Source organism: Cebus imitator, unplaced genomic scaffold, assembly GCF_001604975.1.
Source record: "Cebus imitator isolate Cc_AM_T3 unplaced genomic scaffold, Cebus_imitator-1.0 Scaffold367, whole genome shotgun sequence".
NCBI lineage: Eukaryota > Metazoa > Chordata > Mammalia > Primates > Cebidae > Cebus > Cebus imitator.
The window spans coordinates 885864-913708 of record NW_016107682.1 but is presented as its reverse complement, the minus strand read 5'-3'; the positions used below and the strand labels follow the sequence as shown (position 1 = coordinate 913708).

At 34.6% G+C, this 27845-nt stretch overlaps 1 protein-coding gene across 7 annotated transcripts in view; it reads left to right on the top strand.

Moving 5' to 3' along the window:
* ITPR2 (inositol 1,4,5-trisphosphate receptor type 2) overlaps positions 1 to 27845 on the top strand; it is a 494659-nt gene that overhangs the window by 395296 nt on the left and 71518 nt on the right. For all 7 annotated transcript variants that reach the window (XM_017507025.2, XM_017507023.2, XM_017507029.2 and 4 more), the window contains 5 exons: positions 1841 to 2033; positions 4491 to 4616; positions 12001 to 12176; positions 20436 to 20600; positions 24129 to 24324. In XM_017507025.2, the coding sequence (XP_017362514.1) occupies positions 1841 to 2033; positions 4491 to 4616; positions 12001 to 12176; positions 20436 to 20600; positions 24129 to 24324 (856 nt within the window). The remainder of the gene's footprint in view (positions 1 to 1840; positions 2034 to 4490; positions 4617 to 12000; positions 12177 to 20435; positions 20601 to 24128; positions 24325 to 27845) is intronic.

Sequence of the window (27845 nt, the reverse complement as noted above, 5' to 3'; positions counted from 1 at the left end):
GGGGGGTGGGAAGCTGGGGAGAGATAGCAAGGGGAGAAATGCCAGACGTAGGTGATGGGGAGGAAGGCAGCAAATCACACTGCCATGTGTGTTCCTATGCAACAATTTTGCATGTTCTTCACATGTACCCCAAAACCTAAAATGCAATAAAATAAATAAATGGAAAAAAAAATATTTGACACTATTGGATCAAGTAAACCTTTTTTCTTCACACATGGTTGCCTGTCATACCAAATGTGTCAAATTATTTTGTACAATTGATTTTTGTAACCTATATGCAGGAATTTTTATTTACCCCGACTAAATTTCATGTTATTTGCTCTATGACAGTATTCTAGTATGCAATTGAATATATCACATATCATTTAGTATACCTTCAGTTACAAGTTTAATAAAATACCACACTGACAGTTGTTTAAACAGTAAAATATTGCTTTATGGGAAGTCTAGAGTACCAGTAGTTCTATAATTGATTCAATGATTCAGTGATGTCTTAAAACATGCAGATCCTTCACATCTTTATACTAGGTTTCTTATCATGCTGATACTCTCTCACCTCATGGTTGCAAAATGGCTGCTAGAGTTTCAATCATCCTGCCCTTAGACCCTTTTGTTCTAAGCAAGAAGAAAAAGGATACAGACAAACCAAAAAACAAACCAAAAAAATTCTTTTATTTTTATATATTTGGTTATTGTTGTTTTCTTTGTCTCTTGTGGCTCTCTGCTTTTACCAAGAAACAAAATCTTTCCTGGAAGCCCTTTTAGGAGATTTCTCTTTATGCCTCATGGCCCATGACCACCACCGCACCAGTAAATGCAAAGGGAAAGAGAATTACTCTTTTGAGTTAAGCCAATCCTTATTCATTCCTGAGAACTGGGCACTGTACATAAATATGAACCTTGAAATTTAGGCTACATAAACCATAACAAATAAGGGAGGCTCAAAATGATGAGTATTTAAATATGGGTATATGTTTACATGGATATTGTACCTAAAAAATGTGTGTTGCCATGAATAAGAGAACATTTTAGTGATAAAAAGCACTTTTCTCTGTAGAGTTCAGACCACATAATGTTGAGTATATCACTTGTTATCCAACAGCCCCTTTTAGGACAAGGAGGCTAAAAGAACAAAATACACACAGTATAAGTGCTATGTTTAAGGCTACCCAGCCAATCACTTTCTAATTAAGACTGTCTTAGTTTTAGGATGTACTTCATGAAAATATATATGGGTGACAGAAATGTAATGCTAAGTCAGAAAGAATAAAAGGTTTTAGTTTTTGTTATTTAAAGCAAAGTGTAGCGTTTAGGATATATTAGTCAATTAATTCCTCTTATTTAAAGAGAAAAATGCAAAACAGTAAAGTAAAAAAGGATTCTTTTAGATATTTCAAGTTGGCACATTTTTTCACAACTGAATTCATAAAACATCATCAGTAAATTCATGTTAAAACCAAAAACAAGCCCTGGCACAGTGGCTTATGCATATAATCCCAACACTTTGGGAGGTCAAGGCGGGTGGATCACCCGAGGTCAGGAGTTTGAGACCAGCTTGGCCAACATGGTGAAACCCCATGTCTACTAAAAATAAAAAATTAGCTGGGTGTGGAGGTATGCACCTGTAGTACCAGCTACTTGGGAGGCTGAGGCAGGAGAAGAACCCCAGAGGCAGAGGTTGCAGTGAACTGAGATCGTGCCACTGTACTACAGCCTGGGCAACAGATTGAGACTCTGTCTCAAAACAAAACAAAACAAAACAAATGAAACAAAAAAACAAAAATAAGTCTAAGGCTGAGGTGACCAAATGTCTAAAAACAATACAAATTAATGTTTTCAGATTGTTCGGCATGATAGGACAATGGAACAAATCGTTTTTCCTGTCCCCAATATATGTGAATACCTCACTCGAGAATCCAAGTGCCGTGTGTTCAATACAACTGAAAGAGATGAACAAGGAAGTAAAGTGAATGACTTTTTCCAGCAAACAGAAGATCTCTATAATGAAATGAAGTGGCAGAAGAAAATCAGGAGTAAGTACAATAAACTGAAGTGGTTAGTTTTGTGCATAGTGGTCGATAATTTGATACTTTGGGACAAACGATGCAGTTCGTTTAAATTGTTTTGTTAATTTCTTGCCAGTCTGATATTATTGAAGTCACTTGCAGGCTTAAGGTGTCCGCTTAGTCTACCACTGGAGCCAAGACACCTGCAGCTTAATGAAAACAGAGAGCCCTAATTAATTACATCATCTCTTCGTGATGATCCTATTTTTTAATAAATATTATGAAATGCAGGGTTGCAAGTGTACATTTCAAATATTGAACAGCTGCAGGTTTAAAGTCCGTGAATGGGCCCTGACTGGCGTATCAGTGAATAGGATTGAGAGACATCGTCTCTGGTGCACTATTCCTCTATTGTCCTGTGATTGAAGGGATTGTTTCATGTTTTGCTGACTGTAATTCTTTCTTTGAACGTATCTTTACCTCCCCAAATCAAACAAGCTGTACATTTCATGACACTTTTGTTTAAATAGAGCAATGTTATAATATTACAGTTAAAAATCAGCTTAGTACAGTTCCCATGATTTATCTATTAGGTTCCAAGTCTATTAGGAAACACTGCATTTTAAAATTTTAGAAATTTTAAATAAACTTTAGTTTATTTTCCAAGATAAGAGATCTCATGAGTTTTTCATAAAGTTCAATGGGGGAAATTCTTGAGTAGGTCTTTTTTGGTCCCTTGGAGTTTTCTAGACAAACAGGATATGTTCTCAGTACTTCTATTTGATAGTATTTCATTATGCTAGTTTTCAGGAACTATAATGGGTATGATTTATGAATTTGAGTGCTGCTTGAGAAATATCATCTATACGAGTGTGGCATGCATTTTTAGGCTTTTAAAACAGGTTTGTTTGTTTTTTTTTTATTTAAAATTACTCTCCCTTAGCATTTTACCATGTAGAGCCTTATGGAATTCAGTGAAAATTTTGGGTGTCCAAAATACATGTGAAGACACTATTTTATTTGGAGCATTTAAAAAACGTGTATTTTCTCCTTGACAATAAATTGAATAATTAACTAGTGCTGTGGTGGTGGGGGCGGGTCTGTGCTTTTAAAAAAATAGTTGTTTTGTCATTTACCAAAAATTAAATCTTAAAATAATTTTCAGTGCACATTTTACTTTAATATTTGGAAGCAGCTAATTATGAAGTTATAGGTAGAATCTAATTCATTTGGTGGATTTAATAGTGAAGATTTGTTGTTACAAATGCATGCATCAACATCTTCTAATTTTGTCTTAATAGTCTACCTTTAAAAACAAGGACTCCTAATTCAGGAATGATGGAGATGCAGATGTTTGTAGTTTAGGATACATTAGTCAATTAAATTTCATAGCTAATCATAGTATATTTCAGCATTGGAATGTTCCCTTCCAAGGGAAGGGAAACAAGATATGCTGAAGAGAAATACAGTTTGTAAGTAGGCAATAGGCACTAGGTTGAAATTCACAGGATCTATCTACAAATTTTATCATTTCCATTTGAAAATTGATATGCCTTTGGCTTCAATTTTTTAAATCCTGGTGTTAAGTTTTTAAAATTAGAGAATGGACAAGACCTATAGGAGCCATGTGAGTGCCCAGTGCAGGTGAATAAATTTGGCTGTCATTCAAACTTAACATGGATTACAAATCTATTCAGTTACTTAACAGACGTGGAAAGAACTGATTTTTTGGTTCATGTAAACTGTATTCGATTGACACATTTACTACCTCATTTCTGATAACAGACACACAGTCGTTTGCTGAATATATTCAGCAAAGCCTGTTCCACTTATTAGCAGTTTTTATTATAGTGCTCATTTTCTTCTGCTGTTTCAAACCCAATAAGTTCTTAGGAAGATTTAAGGTTTAAAATGTAGATAATATTATAAATTACTAGTTCCCAGTCAGGAATACTATGCCACTTGGTTAGGTTTCATAGTTTCAGGTAACCGTGACTGTGTCATAGGAATTTTCGTTAGAAATATATCTGTGCTATGGGTTTGGAGTTTTTTTATTTGACTTTAAGACATGGGAGTGGGACCAATTTATCAATATTACCAAATTATATAAGGAAGTATATCATTTCATTAAAAGGGACCCAGGCTACTGTTAAACTGACTTCCCCCTAACCTGCTCTGTGGATAGATAGAATTATTACAAAATCACTTTTTCTGACCACTTTTAGCAATTGCAAAATTTCTCACCCTTCTACAATAGTTTAGGTCTAAACTGGCTAAAGAATGAAAGAAGGAATCAAATAGAAGATTCCTTTATGGTTCTGATTGTTTTTAACAAACTTACTCAAGTCAAATATTTATTTAAATAGGTTTTTATAATAGTTTACAAAAATAGTGCATTTAGTAAAATATTATTTCGGTAAGCCTGATGTGTTGAAACCAAAATTTATTTTCCTGTTCTGTTCCTTTATGCTTCTTGCTTCCTAGATAACCCTGCACTGTTCTGGTTCTCGAGGCATATCTCTCTCTGGGGGAGCATTTCCTTCAACCTGGCTGTGTTCATCAATTTAGCTGTTGCTCTCTTCTACCCATTTGGGGATGATGGAGATGAAGGCAAGTGCTTTTTTTTTCCTTAAATGACAAATGTTTTAAAGTTGCCACTTAACTATTTAGAGCTTCAAAATAAGAATAATTTCATTCCTGTTAAATGAATTTTTCTATACTTGTTGGAAGTAGAGTATGATAGTATGTATAATAGGTGGAAACGTATGGTTAATAGAATTGTTATTTTTCAAAAATCTCATATGCACAATTGTTATTAGGGCTATATTACATCTTGGCAAATAAAGCAATGAAGAGATTTGTTATTTCTACCTAATTATTACCCAAAATATTTTTATACTGTATCATCTCAATCATGCAAATGACAGTTCTGTGTCCAAATATTAATTGTTGTTACCTAAATACTAGCATTTATATTTTATTCTCTTTGTTTTCTGTCTTGTCTAAGGTTTCTATAATGAGCATACATGTAACCTAAAAACAATTTTTAATTCTATAGGAAAGTCAGGAATTCTTAATAGAATTAAATGTTTGTCATCTCAGGTTTCAAAAGCAAACAGCATAAAACAATATCATAATAGGAAAATAAAGGATACTGAATGTAAAACTAATATTATTAAGCTAATTCAAAAGCAAAAACATGAGAAACTATACCATTTTAAGTGAAGTGAGAAATATAGGAGAAATATACTGAAGCATGAGACTTTGTGAAGTAAGTTTTGTGTAAGTTTGGTGGAGAGCATGGAAAATATGTTACAGGCTTGGGCTACAATCTGGTAAATAACTTTGGAATGGGCATAGAAAGAATGGCTTGGAAGAAAAGGTGAGAGAAATTGGCTAATAATAACTATGAAGTACGTTTGTGTCTCATTTCATAGGATAACTGTGGGAATTTAATAAGATGCTGTAGGTACAGCATTTAGAATAGTACCTGATAAACTTTAAACAAAGTTCAGTGGTGGTGGTGGCTGCTCTTTAAAAGGTACATATTTGTAGTACAGAAGGAAGCCTAGTGGAAAGACAGTATGATGAGAGTAACAGGTATTTCAGCCTATTTCAGATGAACTGGAGTGGGCAGGAAAGGAAATGGGAGTCTAAGAGTCATTTGCTGTTTTACAAGTTCATTACAGGTAACATAGATATCAAAGTTCTAAACTTTAGCTGTAATATGAGTGGTCATGAATAACCACTGTTTTTGGAAGGCATACCTATAATAAAATAAGAATATTAGGTAATGGAGTGGATGTGCAAGTTAAGTAACAGTGAAAATGTAGCAAATATTTGGCCATCCATTATAGAACAACTGCAAATACATCAGAAAGTAAAAACAGCTTTCTCTTCACTGTGTTTAGTCTTCTTTAGTGATCAACTCATAGCACAGAGGAATATAACTCTTGGGAGGAAAGAAGTCCAGCATGAAATGATAAATTAATATCTGCACACAGAATGCTGAAAAATTATAGAGTCCCAGTTAATAGAAGCATAAAGTCTTAGAAATGGAAGCAATTCTGGAAATCATCTAACACCAAGCACTCATTTGACAAATGAACAGATGCTAGCCCAGAAAGCCTAAAAAATGGCAGATATTAGAGTAGAAAGCTAACCCTTTTTTGTCCAATCTAGGACCTTTCTCCATGGATTGGAAGCGTGTCAATAACAGGTGCCCCTTCTTCATACAGGACCTAATTTCCCTTGAGTTCTGTTCCATGATATCCTTTTCTTGACCACCAGAGCCAATGTATGTAGCCTCTGCTGCCACCTATTGTACGTGAAATATAATGGTGATGGGAAATGTCACCCCTCTGGGCAGTTGCTCTTTACTCATTCAGGAGAAGCAGAACACATGGTATCTGTAATACTTGCCTGGCCAATAAGAGTTGTAATAGTAATACTGATAATAATAACAGCAGCAGATATTGTTCACCACTTAGATAGGGTCAGGCAAAATGCTAAGCACCTCAGATACATTTCACTTCATCTTCCTGACAAATCTGTATTCTGTATAAGGAGAAAGAATATTCTTATGGATGAAGAAACTGAGGCTGAAGATTTTCCTGGTAATTAGAATCCAAAAATATGTATTTTTTAAAAATAAGCTCACTATTGCTGGTGTAATTTGTCCCTGAACAAGGACTTGAAACTACCTATATTGGAGGACTTGGAATAAATCTCAGACAGAAATAGGACTAACAAATGCAAGACTGGAAGAGATGGTGCTTCATCATCAGGTGCAGATGCAGACTTTACTTCTCAAAAAGGACTGGATAGGAGTTAACAGCAGTAACCAAGGTAAAGGCTCAGCTTAGGATATCTAAGTGGATGAGGTGCTTAGAGGGAAGGAAAGGCATGGGCTGCCATTTTGGCAGTATCAAATCCAAGGCTGTGTCTGGGTCATCTGGTTACAGTTCTGGATGAGTTAATTCATTATAGCTCCATGAATAAGGTTAACATTTTGGTCAGGATTTGCTTATTCTTAATCTGTTACACACTGCATGGCTAGGAATGCTGAGGAAACAGAGCTAAGACTCATATACACACTTGGCCATCAGAATTGTCTGGAGAAGGAAAACTCTGTGCTGGAGGTAAAGGTTCTCTGATGCTGGATTTGGTCAAACAGGCTGAACAACTGTATGCCCGGGTCACTATGAAGGGACTTAGAGATGGGTGAGATTAAAGATAGATTAAAATTCCTTCAAGAAGTGCTTTAAAATGATGGAGACGTGTCAGAGAACACAGGTTCCAACATGAAAGGTCTCCAGGAGGTCAAATATGAGAAAATTTTGAGGAAAAGATTATTGACAGTGATACACTATCTCCCATAGAATAAAATAAGAATCCAGGAATTCCTATTGATAGTGGGAAGAGAAAGCTCTTTTTGTCAATAATTGTATTCCAGTTAATAAAGTGTAGACAGAATGATGGAAATAGAATGTTACCATTTGGCAAACATCACAGTAGTAAAATTATCAGTACTGTAGATGCTAAAATTAATGGGTGACTATATGATGAAAAGTATATAACCTATATATAATGTACAAATCTCTCCCCACAATATACTTAATTGTGAAAGGAAAAATAATAACTATAAACTGGGGGAAATCACTTTAAATGATCAGCATTAATGATACCAGTAATGAGACCCAGCAACATCTTGTGCCTCCTGGTACAATCACTGACCAGGATGTAACATCATTTTCCAAAAATGAATAAACTGAGAAAATTTCAGACAAACCCCAAATGAGGGGTATGCTACAAAATAATTGGCCAGTACTCTTCAAAGTTATCAAGCTTATGAAAGACAATAAAAGATTGAGGAACTATCCAAATTAAGAGAGTAAAGAGACATGACAACTGAATCCCATGTGTGACCCTGGTTCAGAATAAGGACATAAATTGGGAAATTGGCCAGTTTTGACTAGATAGATGATTAAAGTGGTCTATCAATGTTAATTTCCTGATATTGATCATTGTAGTTATATAAGATGTTGACATTTGGGGAATCTTGGGAAAGGATAAAGTTAAAAAAGAAAAAATCATAAATGTAAAGATTCTGTCCAACCCTGAAGTTCCTTGACTCAATATAGAAGTTGATTATGAAATAACCTGGTAAGTCTTGGACCAGAAAAAGACCTCTATGCCACCCTTCTAACCTCAGACCCTAATATATGCTATTCCAATGTGGTGGTGAGAACAGAGGGCCTGGCAAAGGGAATGAGCTGTGTATGCATCCTCCAGGTACATTTCCCAGTCTGAACGCCTGAACTACTAGGAGTTTCTTGTGCCCGAATATTTGGTTCACACTTGGGTTTCAATATTAACTGAGAGAGTAGTTTTCCTCCTCAACCAGGTAATGGAGTACAATAACTAAAGGGAGACAGTTATGGGAGAGAGAATTCTCAGAGGACCAGCCTGTTGCACATTCTTCACCCTCTACTGCAGATTTAATTGCCAGGCTTTGAAGAGCTTGGTTTGAATTTGTTCAGGACTCCAGGGCTTATTTTTTATGGCGAAGGTTTTGGTTTTGGTTTCTTTGTTTGGGTGATTGGTTTTCATGGCTGTTTGTTTGTTTAACATATGCTTCTCTAGAAAAGAAACGTGCCATCATTGAGGAATGAGGCTATGCTGGTTGTGAATGAAGCAGCAGCTGCTGATGCTGGGAATCTCCTGGATGTCCACTCAGAAGCTGACAGTTGCCATACTAGCTTTCCCTACCCTGGATTTCATTTGGCAAAGGCAGACTAGTTAGTGGAGAAAATTGATGCCATGGGAACGTTTTATATCAAGATAGCATGTGATTTCAAAAAAAATAATATTAAAATTTGTAGTGTAACTCTTTTTTTCCCTCAAGTGCTTTGTGTTAAAGAAAATGAGTTCTTCATGGTGATTTCAATTCCTTCAACTTAACTACTGATGGAGTGCCACCATTTGCCAGCCACTGTGCTAGGCCCTAAAAATAGAAAGATCAGTAAACTTGTCCTTGCCCTCAAAGAATTCACAGTCTAATTAAGGGACAAAAAATGAATAAGGCACAATAGTAAAGACCACCTAGGGATTTATGAGTGGATACCTACTTTAGCTGGACTGAGGTAGAGGAAACTCTCTGAGGCTACTTGGAAGGCAGAGGAATGGAGAGAAACAAGGAAGTAAGAAGCAGCATGTTCTGTACAGGAAACTATAGAGTCTGCATGAGGTAGATAGCAGAGTTCCAGTGTGTGAACTGGATTGAAGTTTGCAATTTTGCTTTCTGAATTTTCTTTTATAAAGGATAAACTTCATACTTTCTAAAATTTAAAAATGTATAGGATAAATTATAAAATTTTTGTATTAAAATAATATCATGCTTATTATAGAAAATGGATACATATATAAAGCATTAAGCAGAGAAAATGCTCCTCCCTTTCCACCACTAATGGGTAAAGAATGACTCTGAAAATCTGTACTGTTGGCTGGGTGAGGTGGCTCAGGCCTGTAATCCCAACACTTTGGGAGGCCAAGGCAGGTGGATCACCTGAGGTCAGGAGTCTGAGGCCAGTCTAGCCAATAGGGTGAAACCCTGACTCTACTGAAAATGCAAAATTTAGCTAGCCATGGTGGGGGTGCCTATAATCACAGCATCTTGGGAGGCTGAGGCTGGAGAATCACTTGAACCCGGAAGGCAGAGGTTGCAGTAGCTGAGATCATATCACTGCACTCCAGCCTGGCTGACAGAACAAGACTCAAAGAAAATCTATACTGTCTTCTCTGGAGTTTCTCAGAGAGACTTGAGTTCTTTTTTTTAGCATTGAATCTTTAGATAGAAACCAATATGATCATTCTTACAGAAGATAATTACAAACATCATTGTCAATAGCTGTTTTAAATAACTTTTAGGTTTATTCATTCCACAAATATATATTTAGTATGAACGTATGTGCAAGCTGCTATACTAGGCACTCTTTGAGTCCTTTTCACAAAGAGATCGAACACCCAGTTTTAAGTGCATGACTATAATTTCTGTTTGATCAAGGGGAAATCTTGGCAAACCAGGTATTGTCTTAGAAAGAATAGTGAAGAGGTGGATAGCTTATCAGGAATTAGTGACAATGCACAATGTGAGTATTTATGCCAAATTATCCTAGAATAAGGATGTCACCAAGACATTGCTTATGAATTACACTGAAAAGTCAAATAACTGGCTCAAAGCTATAAATGTGCCTTGTAGATATTGTCAGTTTTGGTGAACTTAAAAGCTAAGCTCCATGACTTGGGAAATTGATAACTGGAGACTTCATTTACTCAAAACAAACTCACGGAATAGATTTTTGTTTATTTACTCAATCAACAAATTTTTGTTTGTTGTTGCATAACAGGCATGATGATAGGCCTAGAGATGGTCCTCACTCTTTTAGAATTTGCATTCTGATGGAGTCTCAAGTCCCAATAAGCAAGAGAGAATGTTGAAGGCATTATTTACTCTACGGCTCTTATACAGCTGTGAGGTCAAGGCAGTTGGTGGTCAGCCTAAATTTTGGTAGATGTAGAGCGCTTATAAGCCAACATCATCATAAACGTGAGTAGAGTACTTGTATGTTGGCACTGCAAGAAGACAGGAATTGAAGATAACTTTCAGAGCAGTTTACCCTTTTTCTTTCCCCATCTCCAAATTAATCTTATCAGATTATAAATTTGGTGAGGGGTAATATCAAATCTCTCTTCCCAAGCTCCTTTCATCATTGTTTGCTTTAGGAGACAGCATGATAAGAACAAAACTTGCAAAAGTAAACATGTCTTAAATGAGTGCTGTTCATTATCTGATTTTTTGTTTGTCTTTTAACAGCTGACAGGATCTTTCTACCTATTTTTAGATGTTGCATACACTATGAACTAACAGTTTATACAGAATTCATTAAAAGAGTCAGATAATCCCAGGGTTCTGATGACACTACAAAAGCTATGCACACCAAGCCCTTGAAGAGTTTTGCATGCAGTAGCAAATTTTATAAATAAAGATAAGAGGTGTGGTCAAAATAATAAGACAGTTATTGAATATTTGCCAGAGGACCTAGTGGAAAATCTCCATTTTGTTGTTTCCTTTCTATGTTAGCCTACAGACACGTGTTTGATGCCCCAGAGCTGATCCAATCAGCCCAAGAATGTTGCCTTTTAATTTACTTCTGCTAATGTGGCACAACATGACCTTCAGAGAGGGATTCCTTGAACGCACATGTCAGTGTAAATGTCAATGAATTGTACTACTTATTAAGAAAAAATATTTTGAACCTCCCTTTTGGGAGTTCCTAAGAAATCTTATGTGTAACGAAGTTCATTTTTTAAGGTATTTGGAATGTGAATTTTCTGATGATTAAATAGCTCAAAATTTTATTTAGAAGTTGAGTTGGCCTTCAAATACACACTTGTGCTCATATTCATACACATATATATGCAAGTGTGTTCAGCAGTAAAAGGTTATGTCTATTTTATAAAGGCTAGTTATTCTACTAGATTCTTCAGAGAAATCTGGAATATGGAAACTTGATATAATAGGACAAGACAAGGTATGAATTTAATTTTTTAATGATTTCACATGATTTAGCTATATATCTAATGGTCATTATTCATAGATTTTGAATTAAGGTTCCCAAGAGAGATGTCTATCAAATGTATTTAGCAAACCATCCCCATATGAGAGAAAAATGAACAGTTCTCAGACTTAATAAAAGGAACATTAACTAGTGAGTATTTAAGTAGCATGAAAGTATTCACAAACTTTCTGGAAATGTAATAATGAGTAATGTGTTCAAAGACATTTCCTTGAAATATTGAGAATGTAGAAGGTGTTTTGAAATTTAATGGATTATGGCTCTGACTTATGGTAGCATATAAAGTAGAGTAGCAAATATTTTAGCATTTTTTAGCTTTATTCTTAGTAACAATAAATTTCTTCCACATTTTACAGGTATACTTTCTCCATTGTTCTCGATTCTTCTTTGGATAGCAGTTGCGATCTGCACATCTATGCTGTTTTTCTTCTCCAAGCCTGTGGGTATTCGGCCATTTCTTGTATCAATAATGCTCAGATCAATATATACAATAGGTCTTGGGCCTACATTAATACTTCTTGGTGCAGCTAATGTAAGTACTTTACTTAGCTTTGTACTGTTACAGAATTGGCCTAAAAATATGTGAAATATAAAAATGTAACTGTATGGTTTTAATTCATGTATGCATAGTGAATTCTAATTTATTGTAAATCTAAATTAACCAAAGCATAATTTGTACATTCTTTATTTAATTTTGAGTGGAAAAAAAATGCTAAGTAAAAGATTGCCATATTTAAGAAAGTTATATTTGGGGCATGACCTAGTTCTGCCATCAATTTAATCCAATCCAGTTTTAATGTGTTCTGCATCCTATACCCACAGCTATTGACAAAAATGACTGAGCCATTGTTAATATTCCAAAGTGACATCCTAAATCATCCAAAAAGGATTAAATTATGTTCAATAGAATTTTGAAAGTGAATACCTTTCATCAAATGACCTAAGAGAAAAGATTTCTATATGAGAAATATTAAATTTGGCTCTTTTTATGTGAAAAAGAGTATACTATTAACAACAAATGCTATTAACTTACTAAAGTCAGAGAGGAATAATCTTTGACCAAATTTTGAAGTATTAGAATAAGGAAGCATATTTTTAAGCTTGAGTGAGGTGAGTTTAGAATAAGTAAACCAGAGTAGTAGTACTTTCAGAGTAGTAGTACTTTCAGAGTAGTAGTACTTCAAAAAGCAAGTGATAAATTTATAGAAATAATTTTACCTGATAAATACAATTTCAATGGGACTAGCCAACGTTATGCATGGCACAGCCATACAGGGATGTTAAAAGGTAAATCATCAGACTGATGAAATAACAAATGGACAGGTAAGAAAATAAGTATTGCTAATCTATGTGTTGAATACCTAGAGCACTTTCGATCTTTTACTGGGTTCTAACGTAATGTCCTATATTCTGGTATCTGTAATTAGAACTAATCTCCCCTACTACATTATGCCATGCTTAAGGATTGATCATTGAATATCAAGAACATTATAGGTACTCAGTAAATATTTCCTAAATAAATAAATTAATGAGTGAGTGAGTGAATGAATGAGCAAACAGTTATCTTTATATTCTTATATATTTACAGTGGCTTGCACATAAATATGTAACAAATATTTACAACTCTTCAAAAATTAGACATGATGTATTTGACAGCTCCCAATTAGCTAGAACATTCAGGCAACCAAACTACCGGTTATCCTCAATCATTTCAATAAAGGGAAGTGTACTATACCTACGAAGAAATCTATCAGAAAAGAATTTTGTAAAGGACCAAATATTCTGTAAGTTTCTTGAGGACAGAAGTTGTCACATTTATAAATTTAATCCTACCTGCCTTACTCCTTCCCAGTTCCATGTTTCTCTACTTTAACAGCTGGCATTGAAACATTCAGAAAGTGTTTACATGAACTGAACATGTACTTTCAATGCCTTGCAAATAAGGTAATTTTACAGTATTACAACCAAGCAAATTAGAAAATAGTCATGAATTTGTCTAAATTTTTCTAAGCCTATGCGTTTGACTTAAAAAAAAAAAACATACATTGCATATCGAACTATATTATTTGAAGAAACAAATAATATTTATAAACTGGTAACTGGCCCTCAGGAAGACATGAATCCAAGTGAAAAAAAAATCCAAATATGACAAAATGAAATAATAGCTAGAGTTAGGCCAAAAATAATAACCATTTACTGGGTCTCTGTTATATAATAGACACTAAAAATACCAAGACGATAAAGGAAATGGTTCTTGCCATCCAGAAGCTGATGTGTCATACTCACCAATTTGCATTTCCTTTGTTTTTGGACCAAGAATATATAAAGAGATAAGGCATACCATTCTAATGTCTATTGAGGGAAACCAAAAACATTTGGAGTTTTTTTCCCCCTTGTGGGACAGGATAGGAAGATAACTTTTGCCTGGTTTGGCGAAAATAATTCCACTATAGCAAATGACTCTTCATAAGAGAGGCAAGTTTTATATTTCACTTTCTTTATGAGAAAGAACATACATGCAGATATGCACCATCTCTCCCTTACTAATTTTATAAATCTGTGGGTACTCTAATGGCCTTTACAGCATAGAACATCTGTTTGCACAGTCAAAGGATACATTATGGTCTACCAGCTCAGAGTATTTGACCCAAGAAAAACAACTTTCATTTGGGACAAACACATTCAGTGGAATAATTGTCATTTTGATATTGTTGATATTAATAGAAAAAATTTTATCTGTAATTTTAATATTACGTGGATTAACAAAAATGTTTTAGGTTGGGTGCTATGGGTTTTGCCTGTAATCTCAATACTTTGGGAGGCTGAGGTGGGAGGATCACTTGAGGACAGGAATTTGAGACCAGTCTGGTCAGCATAGTGAGACCTCATTTCCACAAAAAATAAAAAAATAAAAACGTTGTAGTGAATATCATCTACCTTCATTTTTAACATAACAAGTTCACTGCTGGGTGCAGTGGCTCATGGCTGTAATCCCAGCACTTTGGGAGGGTGAGGTGGGTGGATCATGCGAGGTCAGGAGTTTGTGAATAGCCTGGCCAACATGGTGAAACCCCGTCTCTATTAAAAATACAAAAATTAGTAGGGTATAGTGGTGAACACCTGTAATCCCAGCTACTTGGGGGGCTAAGGCCAGAGAATCTCTTGAACCTGGGAGGTGGAGGTTGCAGGGAGCCAACATCAGGCCACTACACTACATCCTGGGTGACAAAGTGAGATTCTGTTTCAGAAACAAAACAAAAATTAGCTAGGCATAGTAGCTTGTGCCTGTAGTCCCAGCTACTTGGGAGGCTAAAGCAGAAGAATTGCTTGAACCCAGGAGGTGGAGGTTGTGGTGAGCTGAGATGGTGCCACTGCACTCCAGCCTGGGCAACAGAGCGAGACACCATCTCAAAACAAACAAACAAACAAACAAACAAAAAAGTTCACTACAAAGCTATCTACGGTTTATCATTATCTAGGAGGTGGGAAATAAATACAGGAAAACATCAATTAGTCATGTTTTGTATCCTAAGTTTTAGTACATTTATTAATTTGATTTACACTTAAAAGATTGCATTGTGTAAGAGGTGAAACTATAAGTGCTAAAACTATAGGTATCAGAAACAAGAACAGCAAAAGAAGACATCTACCTGACAGTTTTGCCTTAATGAGCATCAGAGTTCTAGACTTTAGGCAAATCAGCAAGCCTCTGAATTTCATTCTTCTCATTAGTGAAGGGAAGATATTAAAGCCTGATTTATCCTCACTGGATTATTAAGGAGATACGTTGAAAAGATTTAGAAAAGGTTAATAACAGTGATAATGATAGAATAGGAACAATGGCAACTGTTTACCAACTATCTGTAAAAATATATGCAGCATTCTTTAATTGTAAAACATTTTTGTTATGATTATAAAAATATTTGTATTTTGGTTCACAGAGAGTTGTTTCTGGACTCTGTCTTTCACAATGTTAAGCCAATGCAGAAAGTCTTCTTTTTGGAAAAGGAATCAAGTGGGAGGAAAACCCTCAACCTGCTTTCTGACCACTTAGTACTGGTTTCTGTTTATTATTGTGCTTCCTTTTTATTGTCTTTATTCATTTCTAAAACTAGGAGTTGGTTTAGATTTCAACTAGGTTGCCTTGTCACAGAAGTGATCACAATATTGGAGATATTTTTAAAAATTCAAGTTTTTTTTTTCTCGGTTATAAAGCACATCTTACAACCCGGTCTAGTGTTCTTCCCTCTGCACTGCACTGTTAGTTATTGGTAATGGAAATTAATACATTCTGACAAATATAAGCACACATTTTATAAATTTGGGGTCACTTAATATTTTTTCATGCCATTAAATTTATTTGAAAACCTCATTTTAATAACTACATTTGGGTGCTATATTATCTGTTTAACCACTCTGTTAATTTTTGTTGTTCAGATTTTTAATAAATAGCAATGTACTAAAATATCAGAAAAAGATCTTTTAGTATCTTCTGAACTTCTTATTTACAATGATTTCTCCTTTCTAATAGTACCTGGAAATGTATAATTCATTTAATAACTTGATCTCACCATTTGCAGAGAGAAGAAGCAAATGGAGTTTAGCAGATAGCTAGCTAGTCTACTAACAGTGAGCCACTGTGTTCAAATTTAACAGAGTAATGTCCCTAGTTGCTTACTTGTAGATAGCTTTCTGGGAGGTCTCATGTTACTGCTAATTTGTAAGGTTGAGTTCCACCATATATTAATTTAATATAAACAAATTAAATGATATATTAGGAGTAAAAACTCATATTTTCTCTCTCTTTTTCTCTGTGCGCACACACATGTGTGCACACCTGTTTTCATATAAGATGGTCACTGAATGCCCCTAACTACTTCTAGTTGCAGGAACAGAAAACTGCTCCAATGTCCAGTGTTGGCATTAAACTAGAATGAGCTGAATTTAGTAAGAGATGCTACCATTTACATAACCTGTGCTTACTGTTCTGTTTTGTCAGCAATTTAAGAGATTTCCAGGGTGATTTTGACTGCATGCGAATTTTGCCTTCCACATTGATCTTAGAAACTTGTTCTGCCTTAGGTGTAATGCCCCTGAAATGGAGATTTTTGAATCAAATCATCTCATTTTTAGTAAGAAGGTTAATTTACCTGGTTGATGAAAATATGGTAATGGTGTTAAATCATAAATTCAGTTTTACTTTTCAATAAATAAGTACATAGTCTTTTTTCTTTCTACAATTTATTCCTATAAAATAGGTCATGTTTTCCCATAGGAACAATGTAAGATGGAGATAGAATTCTTGATAGGGACAGAGTACCAAATAAATAGTATAAAGGCAAAGATAAAGCAGCTATAAAGGTCGGTGATCAAATAAAATGGTAACATTTAAAGGATATCACATAGAATTCTACAGCTATAAGGGAGCTTAAGGATTGTTCACATCTAGGCATTTCATTTTAGATATTAGAAAACAAAGTCCTGTATACACCAGAAGGATTTACCAAAGCAAGAAATTAGTGACAGAGCCAAGACTGGCCTTCTGATGAGCCAGATGACCTACCTTCTAACCCAGTGTCTTTCCACTGTACTGTACTGTTAAAAGTCATGCAAAGACATAACAATAAAGTATATATGAAAACACTACTTTATTGAATAACTTATTCAACTAAAATTATCTAATTAATTAATTAATTGAATTATTCAATAAAGTAGTATTTTATTATTACTCAGTAATAATAGTTACATTATTAGTTACATAATTTATTAGCTAAATAAGTTATTCAATGAAGTATTTTCATATACACTGTATAAATTATTTACTAAATTATTAACTAATTAAATAAACTACATTCATTAATAATTTAGTTAATAATTAGTAACTTAACTTGTTATTTAGTAAATAATTAGTAATAATTAACTTCATAAATAATCAAATAGATAATTTAATTAAATAAATTTAAATAAATGTAATGAACTTATTTTAGTATACATTAATTAACAAACAAACCTTAATTTTGCTTTTGCTTTTAGAAGATCTATTTATAAATCATTTGGATGGTGTATTATCACTTTTTAAAGACTGTCCCAAAGCTTGCATTGATGCTGTTTTAATTCTAACCCTTTCCCCACCACCACACAATTCACCTCATTCCCAACAAAAACTGTGTCAAGGGTGGCTTTGAATAATAGACAGAGTAAGAAAAAATATATATATGAGACAGTTATGGTCCTTCAAATTGGTATTTGTGTGTTGACTTGAGGAACCTCTTAGTACCAGCTCAGAAGAGTTTTGTGACCATCTTGCCCTGTTTCCTGGGTACACTGTCCACATATCATCACTCACATTGACCCTTGCTAAAATTGTATTGACAAATGAAGGACTGGTTAGATGATGCCAACTTTTTCATAATGTGAAAAGGGAGAATGTTTTAGCAACTTGCTCATTCTTGGCATAAATATTCCAAGCTTCCATGGAAAATGCTGTATGAAACCAATTTGTAAGTTTCATGAAGAAAGGAGAATTCGTAGCTCAACTTCTTTCCCACCCAAATCATTTATTATTGCCTGTATTTCCCCTTCATATGAACACTCTGAAAAAAAGGACACAAGTTCCCTGTTTTTGATCTCAAAAGAAATAAGTAGATGCCACTGTCAGTATCAACCCCACTCCAAGTCAAGACTTAGTGAAGAGAACAGGAATCTATTCATCAAGCTTTAGATCCAGGTTCAAAAATAAAACCCCAAACCTGAAAACAAATAAGGGAAATTCTTATTTTTCAGGTGAAATGGTGGAGTATCTTTTAGGAAGAAATGTAGTCTTGTTTTTACATTATTTGAGAAATGAAACATATTGTTCTTTTTGAGAATTTAAATTCAAATTTAAATACTGTATTTTTTTCCTCAGTATGTGGAGCTTATAGTTTTTCTGCATAATTTTTATGATTTAATTTAGAGAATCAGAGATCATATAAACAATGTATCTTAAACATATCATTTGTCCCCCTGAAAACTCATGATTCCAGTTATTAATTTTATGTTTATAGAACTTATTTCTATTTCATATTGATGAACTCTAGTGGGTAAATCAAGATAAATAGTATGCATTTAAATAATGGCATTCAAAACAATTTAAATAATTACTGAATATTACTTCTCTGGACACTCTCTTTTTTACCATTTTCAGGGGTGTTTATTGTTAAATACATCATATAGATTAGCATTTTTCTGTATTTCCTGGGTTTTAAAATAATAACTTCTTATAATATTAAAACTGCTCTTGGGCAGAAAATATAAAGACATCCATTATGCTACAGCTATATTTAATAACAACATAAAATATTGACGATGAAACACTAAACAGTGAAGTAAGACATGAATGAAGTGATAACATCGATTATTGAGAGGATACTTAATCAGCAGGGGAGAAATTTAGGAAAGGCTTAGCCTTTTTAATTGCTATGTTGTTAATATGTTTGGCTCTTCAAAATATGTAATAGTAACCCATTTCTCACTTCATTTGTATTAATTTGAACTTCAGAAATTGAAAGGGAAAGGCTTTCTAATCCCTCAAATTTTGCATCTACTTCAAAGTGTTATGGTCCTTCTTACATTATTTAAAAGTCATTCCATGATTTGTTAATATATATTGAATAAATCAACAATGTTGCAAAGAGCAACCTGTTTTTCCAAAGTTAGGATTGGACATTTAAAGACAAGTATGGTTCCATTAGATAACCTAAAGAACTCAGAATGATTAGGAAGAGCAAACTGTAAACCTCTGAAATCTGTAATTCTTTCCTTGATGACTAAGACTCAAAATTGGCTCTCAGTTTGTAAATACTGCAGTGATTCTAGAACCAAATAGATGGTGCTAAGTTTATAAATCAGTGCACACAGATCGTTGTTATTGACAAATGATCTCAGTATACATTTCTACATTCCAAAATTATGCCACAAAAGGCAATATAAAATGTAGTTTGAATATAAATACTCTACATGGTCAGAAGCATTATAAACACTCCAAAATGTTGATTGAATTATTATTAGAAAAAATACGTATGTGCTATATTTATTTTAACTCAAGTATATAAGTATTTTTATATTTTCTGTGTATATAAAGTAAATTAAATGGAAAAATAATTTTAATCACTTACTTGCTTAAAATAGTGGGAAAAATCCAGGATAAAAACACAAAATCAAGAACAGATCTCTGGATATTTCCTGAAAATATATTTTTCTGTTATATTTACATCATAAAACATTTTATATATTACTTTTAATCTAAAAAATGTAATACAAGTAATATTTTTAGGAGTCATTATATTAAGGGCTTCAAGTACATTATATCATTAATTCTTCTGAGAGGTTCTATGTGGTGGAAATTCTTTTATTCCGGTTTTTCAGAAGAAATCGTCAAGGCCAAAGTTATATGAACTAGGTCACATAACAGTAATGGAAGGACCAAGATTTAAATCCAGGCTTGTCTTGACTGCATTGTTTCTTAATCATTCTCTCTCTTCTTAGAACCACAAAATATGCAAGTTTTGCATGTATTATGTTTACATGCAAATTTGTAAGCAATGCTGAAAAACTACAAAATGAGAAATTGTGAAAAAAAAGTCATGGACCTTATGAATAATAGTTTTCATCCATGTCATAAAGTCATAGATTTTAATGAATAATAGTTTCATCCATGTCAAAAAGTCATGGACTTTATGAATAATAGTTTTCATCCATGTGAGTTTCAGGATAAATAAGACAGTAATCTCTAATCCTTTCCTCCCTTCAGCTTTGTAATAAAATTGTATTTCTGGTGAGTTTTGTTGGAAATCGTGGCACGTTCACCCGTGGGTACCGAGCAGTCATCCTGGATATGGCCTTTCTCTATCACGTGGCATATGTCCTGGTTTGCATGCTGGGCCTTTTTGTCCATGAATTCTTCTATAGCTTCCTGGTGAGTACATCTCTATGTGGACAATCACTCCTGAAAAAATACACAATGCTGCTGCTTCTTATGCCTCTTCCTTTGATATTTTTTTAAGCAAAGCCTGACATTTAGGACAAATTATGTTATTTTTAGAATTTCCTAGGAAAAGCATGAATTATTATCATTTGTAGCCTTTTTTCTTTGGGTAACCACACAGGTGATGGAGTTCTTTATTTCCTCTCTGAGAAGCAACCAATCACCCCACCTCTTGACCCAGGCTTCACATGACAAGGGCTGCTTTTGCTTTCATCCAACTAATATTTTCCTTTACATTTAAAGATTCTCCTACAGAGTGTGGGAGGCAAAACAGGAGTATATTTTCTGTGGTACTGAAATCATTGTATTTTATTTATAATATCAGAAATTATGTGTACCTTTAGAATGGCATATAAGTAAAATGAGGGAGATAAAAAACATTATAGCAAAAAGGACAATCAGTTCTTTTAAGAGCAATCTTATGGTTTTCGGTTTAATATGTCATTGCTGTTAAACTTCTCTACATATATTTAGCTCATTAAGTGACTCTTTCCGATTTTTTTCTAAAGATTGCTTTTCTTTGAAATTCTGATTTACCTTCCTACATATGTACTGCTTTATAGCCATAAACCAGGAGAGGAGTGAACACAAATATGTGACAATGTTTTGAAACTTAAAAAGCACTATCAGGTTACCATCATGATGCAATAGGAACAATTTATTTATATTTCTGGTTCATAGTTGGCATGCAGTAGAGAGTATTGTTCGATAAGATGATTCCTGAACACAAGTTAAAGATCTAAAAACATTTTGTTGAGGAGTTTGCCTGAGTCATGAGGGATAAATCCAGCACCTCCTGTCTCCTTGTTCTCTAGCACACCCATTTGAGAAGACTGAAATGAGGCCAATTTTCCATATACCCTCAAACACTTGAAAGAGCCACAGTGAAGAGATTTGTCTATTATACTATCATATAAACTTGTAGGTGGTTCAGTTAGATTATTCAGCAATAGATAATTTTTTCTGTTATAACAATCTAAATGAATCTTCTTTCTGTCCTGATTCACCAGAATAAGTCCATTTTTTTAACCTGTCATGGTCAAGTCCTATTATACCCAGCACTTTTACCTGACTGACATGTGATATTCTATAATTTTTAAACCACTTTACTGAAGTATAATTGACGTACAGAAAGCTGTACCCATTTAATATATACAATTTGATGAGCTTATATAATTTTGTGCTTTAAATTTCTTGTTTATAAAATGGATAGGGTTAGTATGGGAGACCAGGAATATCAAGATCCATTAAACAGATAATGTATCAGTCTGTTCTCACACTGCTATAAAGATACTACCTGAGTCTGAGTAACTTATAAACAAAAGATGTTTAATTGACTTACATGGCTGGGGAGGCCTCAGGAAACTTACAATCATGACGGAAGGCAAAGGGGAAGCAAGGCATGTCTTACATGGTGGCAGGAGAGAGAGAGGATCACAGAGGAAACTGCCACTTTTAAAACCATCAGATCTCTGGAGAACTCCCTTACTCTCTCAAGAACAGCAGGAGGGAACCACCCCATCATCCAATCACCTCCCACCAGGTCCTTCCCTGATACATGGTGATTACAATTCGAGATGAGATTTGGGTGGGGACACAGAGCCAAACCATATCAGATAATATGAAAAACTTGCAAAATGATGTACATAAATGTTTATGTTTTTATTAACTCCCTTTTCTAATTTTATTTTCCTCTGGTCTTTTATCTTTCAAATCTTACCATATTGATGGTAGTTTGTTTTTATTGGGTTGGTTCTGAAAAGAATATAGTCCATTTTGATGTTTAATCCTACAAGAAAATAGTAATGTATCTAATACCAAAAAAAGATATGTAAGCATATTTTTAAAATATTTTTTTGTATTTGAAAAGATATTTGAATATGAATTCCCTGTTGTACCCACAATTGTTGGTCCTTTATTCAGAGTAGTAAAAACCACACTCTAGATTTTCTTTTCAGAAACTAATGGAAAGAGCTATCAGCCTGTCCAATATCAATAGCTTTCGCAAAACTCTGATTCCATGGGCCTAAAATGGAACTCAGGAATATGCATTTTTAACTAGCATCCCAGGAGCTTCTGAAAGCTATAAACTTTCTCGAGAGCTGACCTCAGCACGTTGCCAGATTTTTTCTTTATACCCCTACTGAGTTAAAGAAAAATCTTGACTACATCAACTTACAGCTTAAGTAAATTTAATAAGCCACAGTGTCGACAATTTGGAAGTTGAATGTACATTAGTTAATTTCTCTGTGCTGAATAATATTGACTTTATTTCTAACGCTGTCTGCTCCTTCCATGAGATAGACAGCAAAATAGATTTTAAAAAAATTTAACCATCATAAAATAGCAGTTTCCTAAGATGAGCAAACAAGTTAATATCTAGATAGCAAGACTATAATTAAATTGGACAGTAAGTGTCTAACCCTCAGCACTCAGGAAAAAAAATAGAACAAAGGGCCTGAAAGGGTATATGACACATAATTGATCATTCCAGCCAGTTCAGAAACCCTAATTACTGCCCACAGATAGAAGACAAGCCCCAATCATTCCAATTTTTAAAACGCTATTCATTTCCAAACAGATATTTAGACCTTTTTAAAAGTGAATGTGATTTTATTACATTTAACCAGATTTTAATAATAAAACATGTACTTGCCGATGTATAATTTCAACTTTATAATGTAGCAATAAATAAAATTGTCCTTAGTGTCAGCTACAGATTGCAAACACATACCTTGACTAGTGAATAGATTTTCTACTACAAAAGACAAAAGAGGTAGTAACCTATTAAAGTTGATTAGCAAAATTGCATATTATATGTTTGTTTATACTTCCTTTTACAAAAGCATATACTAAAGTAATAGGTTTTTTTCCTCATCATACCTTGTTACTAAGGAAGGATGTTTGTATTTCCCAAATATTTTTAAATTTCATGGTTTTTTCATTGCATCAAGCTCATAAAACTGTTTTTATAATTTCACCTCTAATCCCTTGATTAAATAATACATTTAATGAATTTGTCAATTATTCATCACTTAGGAGGACCTAATTCAGCATTCTCACTTTAGCCATTTTACATATTCCAGAAGTAACTGCGGAATATCAGTAAGACCAAAAATAAAGAATACGTAGCTAAGCTGATAAAGTACAATGTAAGTTTTCTAAATTCAAATGTAAAACTAGGCAATTTTTATAATGTTTTAATAAATTGATATTATGCTGGTTATGAAACCAACAGATGCATATTACATGTTGTGCTAGATGTATCTTTCCAGAAAAACAGTTTATTAATACATTCCAGCTGAAGAAGAAATAAATACTTTGGTTCATTTTTAAGGTGGTTTGGTTATTTCTTTACATATAAACTAGAATGGCTTGGATTTATATTTGTAATTATGTTTGTTTACCTTTTTCCTCCAGCACCTTTTTTTCTTATTCATGTTTTCTTTATTTTTGTAGCTTTTTGATTTGGTGTACAGAGAAGAGACTCTGCTGAATGTCATAAAAAGTGTCACACGAAATGGCCGCTCTATTATTCTAACTGCAGTCCTGGCTCTCATCCTTGTCTACCTGTTTTCCATTATTGGGTTCCTTTTCTTGAAAGATGACTTCACTATGGAAGTGGATAGGCTGAAAAACCGAACTCCTGTTACAGGTATTGCTATTACCACTAAACGAGGTTTCTCTGATGGCAGATGTGACTTGTGCATAGCTTGTTAACGGGATTACAGATAAACACGAATACAGGAAATGTTTTCTTTCATTCCTTTGAGAACATGTTTTTGATCACTACTAAGAGTCAGGAATGTGAAGTACTCTTAGACTGTATATTAGCTGTCAATGTGTATAGGGAAATATTTATACAAGAAACATCATCCCAATTAGTCTCAGTAAGAAAGTTTCAATAAAGCTAACAATATTGCAAAAGACAGTCAACAACTTCAGGGCAGGATAATAACTTTGGAATCCTTTTCCTCCTCATTTCCCTGTCTCCCCAAAACAACAGCTAGCATCATTCACAATCATTATTCCATACATGTTTGATCACAGTATATCATATTATACTTAAATAATTGAAAATGATAAATGCTTTGATTTGAAACCATCAGATCATAAGAAATTTGCTCAAAATATTGAGCAATAGGAGGAAGACATGCTCAAAATATTGTGATTAATGGACCAAATCTATCAGTGTGTGACTTTCAGAGTTTACATACTATCGTTATTTTTGTTGTTGACTGGTTAGACACCATCCATTTATAATCAGTGTGATTCCTGTGGTGTTAGGGTTTATTCTCTCTGTGTTATTTTGAATTTTTTATTTATTGTGCTTTCTAAAGTGTTTTTCCCCCTTTCCTACCTTTTGTTGTTTTGGTTAAGCTTCTGAAGTGTATTATGTCTTTTTCTTCCTCCCCTGCTTTGCTGGGTAGAAATCACTTTGCACTGGGTAGTTCTGTACTTTGCTAATGGTTTCTCTGGGTGATTCTGCTGGCTATGAGTTGTAGAAAATAGAAACCAAACAATGAAACTCTGTCTCCTCAAACCATTGAATTTAAAACCAGGATTTAATTAGTGATGCCTTGCAAATGATATTCTCTCTTGCCTTTAACAAACATTTCTTAATTACTAAATTGATGATATATAGTAGTATCTCAGATTATGGGATAAATAAATGGTATTTAGGTCTATTAGTAAGTCTCAGTCATCAAAGCACAGAATGGAAACATCATCTATGTGGACTGGAAGTTATTTAACTTAAGACTATCCTAAATTTTATACCTAGATATTAGTTTTTATTCACAAGAATATAAAATACTTACTGTTACTGTCTTTCTTGTTTTCTTCCTCACGTGTTTTTCTAGAGTTTTGCAGGTATAAATATAGGGACCTGTGTTTGTGTATATGTATGTGTGTGTGTATGTATATATAAGCCATCTGCTCCCCAAAACCTCTACATTAGTTACATTAACTAAGGAAAAAAATGAAAACTTATGCCTGGGAAGCAGTCACTATCTACTCCCCAAATCTGACCCCTGGTAACCACAATTTTATGTTCTGTCTCTATAGATTTTTCCTATAAATCATCTAAAAAATAGTAATTTGATTATCATTGTGTTATGCATATAAATATTTTCCTTNTTAAAATACCTTCTTTTTTTTTTTTTTGCTTTTTAAAAAATGGGCAACAGTAGACCAGAAATTTCAAACTCTTTACTAAAAAATATTTATGCACATTCATATAGAATGCTGTTAAATAAAGCTTTTATAAATACTATGAAAACCCAGAATATGGGAACAGTTAACAAAGTTAAACCCTTATTCATAGATTAAGAGTGTTTGTTTCGTAAATTGATATCATACACGACATGATGCCCTAGGAAAAACACTCTTGTTTTCATAATATCTTAAATTTCATTTCTAATGCCATATATTGTCTCTATTGATGCATAGCACAAAGCTTGTTCTTTCATGTATTGGACACTGTTTGCTCACAAAGTTGACTACGTATTGAGTGACATTGTTGAGGATACCTCTAGGTAGCCAGTGAAATTTGGCGTGCAGAGAAGTATGCAACTCTTCAGCAAATGAGAAGGAAAGATCAGAAAACCAGTTGATGGGAGCAACGAGGGGAGCTTGAGAGTTCTAAAGCTGAATGGTGAAGCCATCACAGGCTCCCATGAGAGTAGAGGATGGGTAATTAGCAAATGGCATTGGAAACACAGATTCTGCCTGTAGGACCAGAGGAATCTGGCTTGATAGATGAAGTAACCACCACTTGAGCAATTTTCAGGAAATTGATGTCTTAGAAAAGTCTAGGAACTTAGAGGGAAGTATCTGTTGAGAAGCGGAGGTGACAGTTTCTCTTGCTCACACCTGTCCTTCTTCCCCATTTCAGGACCACCCTCCTGTTACTCACCTTCATTTCCACTCACCCAGAATTCTGCAAGAGCTGCCTATGCAGCTTCCCCTACCTGCTGCCTCTCTTCTGCCTGCCCAAATTCCTCATTCCAACCACAGCTCTCACTGTCTCTCATTGATTCACAGCCTTAGGATCTGCAGTGGCTGTGGGGTTCTTGGTTCAAAGCGGTGGTCAGTAGCTCTGGTCACTCTGTCTGGTCCATGCCTTGTTGGCCTCTGCGCCTTTTGTCAGACACATTGCACCTGGAATCATCCCCTTTGCTCCCTGCCTTATCTTGCTGAATCTAAGTCCTATGACTCCTTTAGATGGACCTGTTTCCAAAAAGCTTTCTGGGTGATTTTTTCCTCATATAATTAACTTCTTCTTCCTCTAATGCCCTACATTAAAAAATAACCTGTATTTCACTCTCTCTGTTCAATGATAATTGTGTCTGTATCTCTCTATGTCGTCTAGTTAACTATTGCTCTCCCAGGCCTCAGCTCTGGGCCTCTGGAGCCTAGAAGGATGCTTAGGACACACTCCTCTCCTCTCACTTTCTGACCCCCCACACCCACCCACCCATAAGTCAGGGCTAATGGGAATGTGGCCACCCTCAGGGGATGAGGTAAATCTGTGGACCCTTTCTGGAGAGGACGTCAGCTGTTAGCTCCTGTGTTTGTGTGGCTGACAACCCCAGCCTCACTCTGCCTCCTCCTCCTCATCATCATGTTTCCAACAAGCTCCAGCTTTCCTTTGCCATTTCTACCCCATCTCAGGTAATGAGTCAGAGTCAGGGTAACCATGGTGTGGTGTTGCTTGGAAATGTACTTCAGTACTGCCACAGCCCTTTGTAGGTACAACTAGACCCACCCCTGTCTCTGCATCATGAAGACTTCCCTTGACGGCTCTATGTGAAAAATAAGTTTGAGAGGAATCTCTTTACTTCATATTTGTTGCTAACAAAAACAACATTTTTTAAAAAATGAAACATTGTTTCATACAAATAGGAGGGTGACTGTTTTGTATTCTATTCTGGGTCAGGAAAATAGGTGGTGAGCCAGGAAAGAGATGGATTCCTGGGGACTATGGAAGAATAGAAGATCCTGAACACAGATCTGGCAGAAAATTCTTGCTCCCCAAGGCATTTGATGCCCTGTTCCCTGGAGCCTATACCTGACTGTTAGAACCACTACCACCAGCAGTCCCTGTCTCAGCTATAGGAACCAGCAGCTTAGGGCTCAGGGACTGCCAACCACATTGAGGGGAATACATTCCTG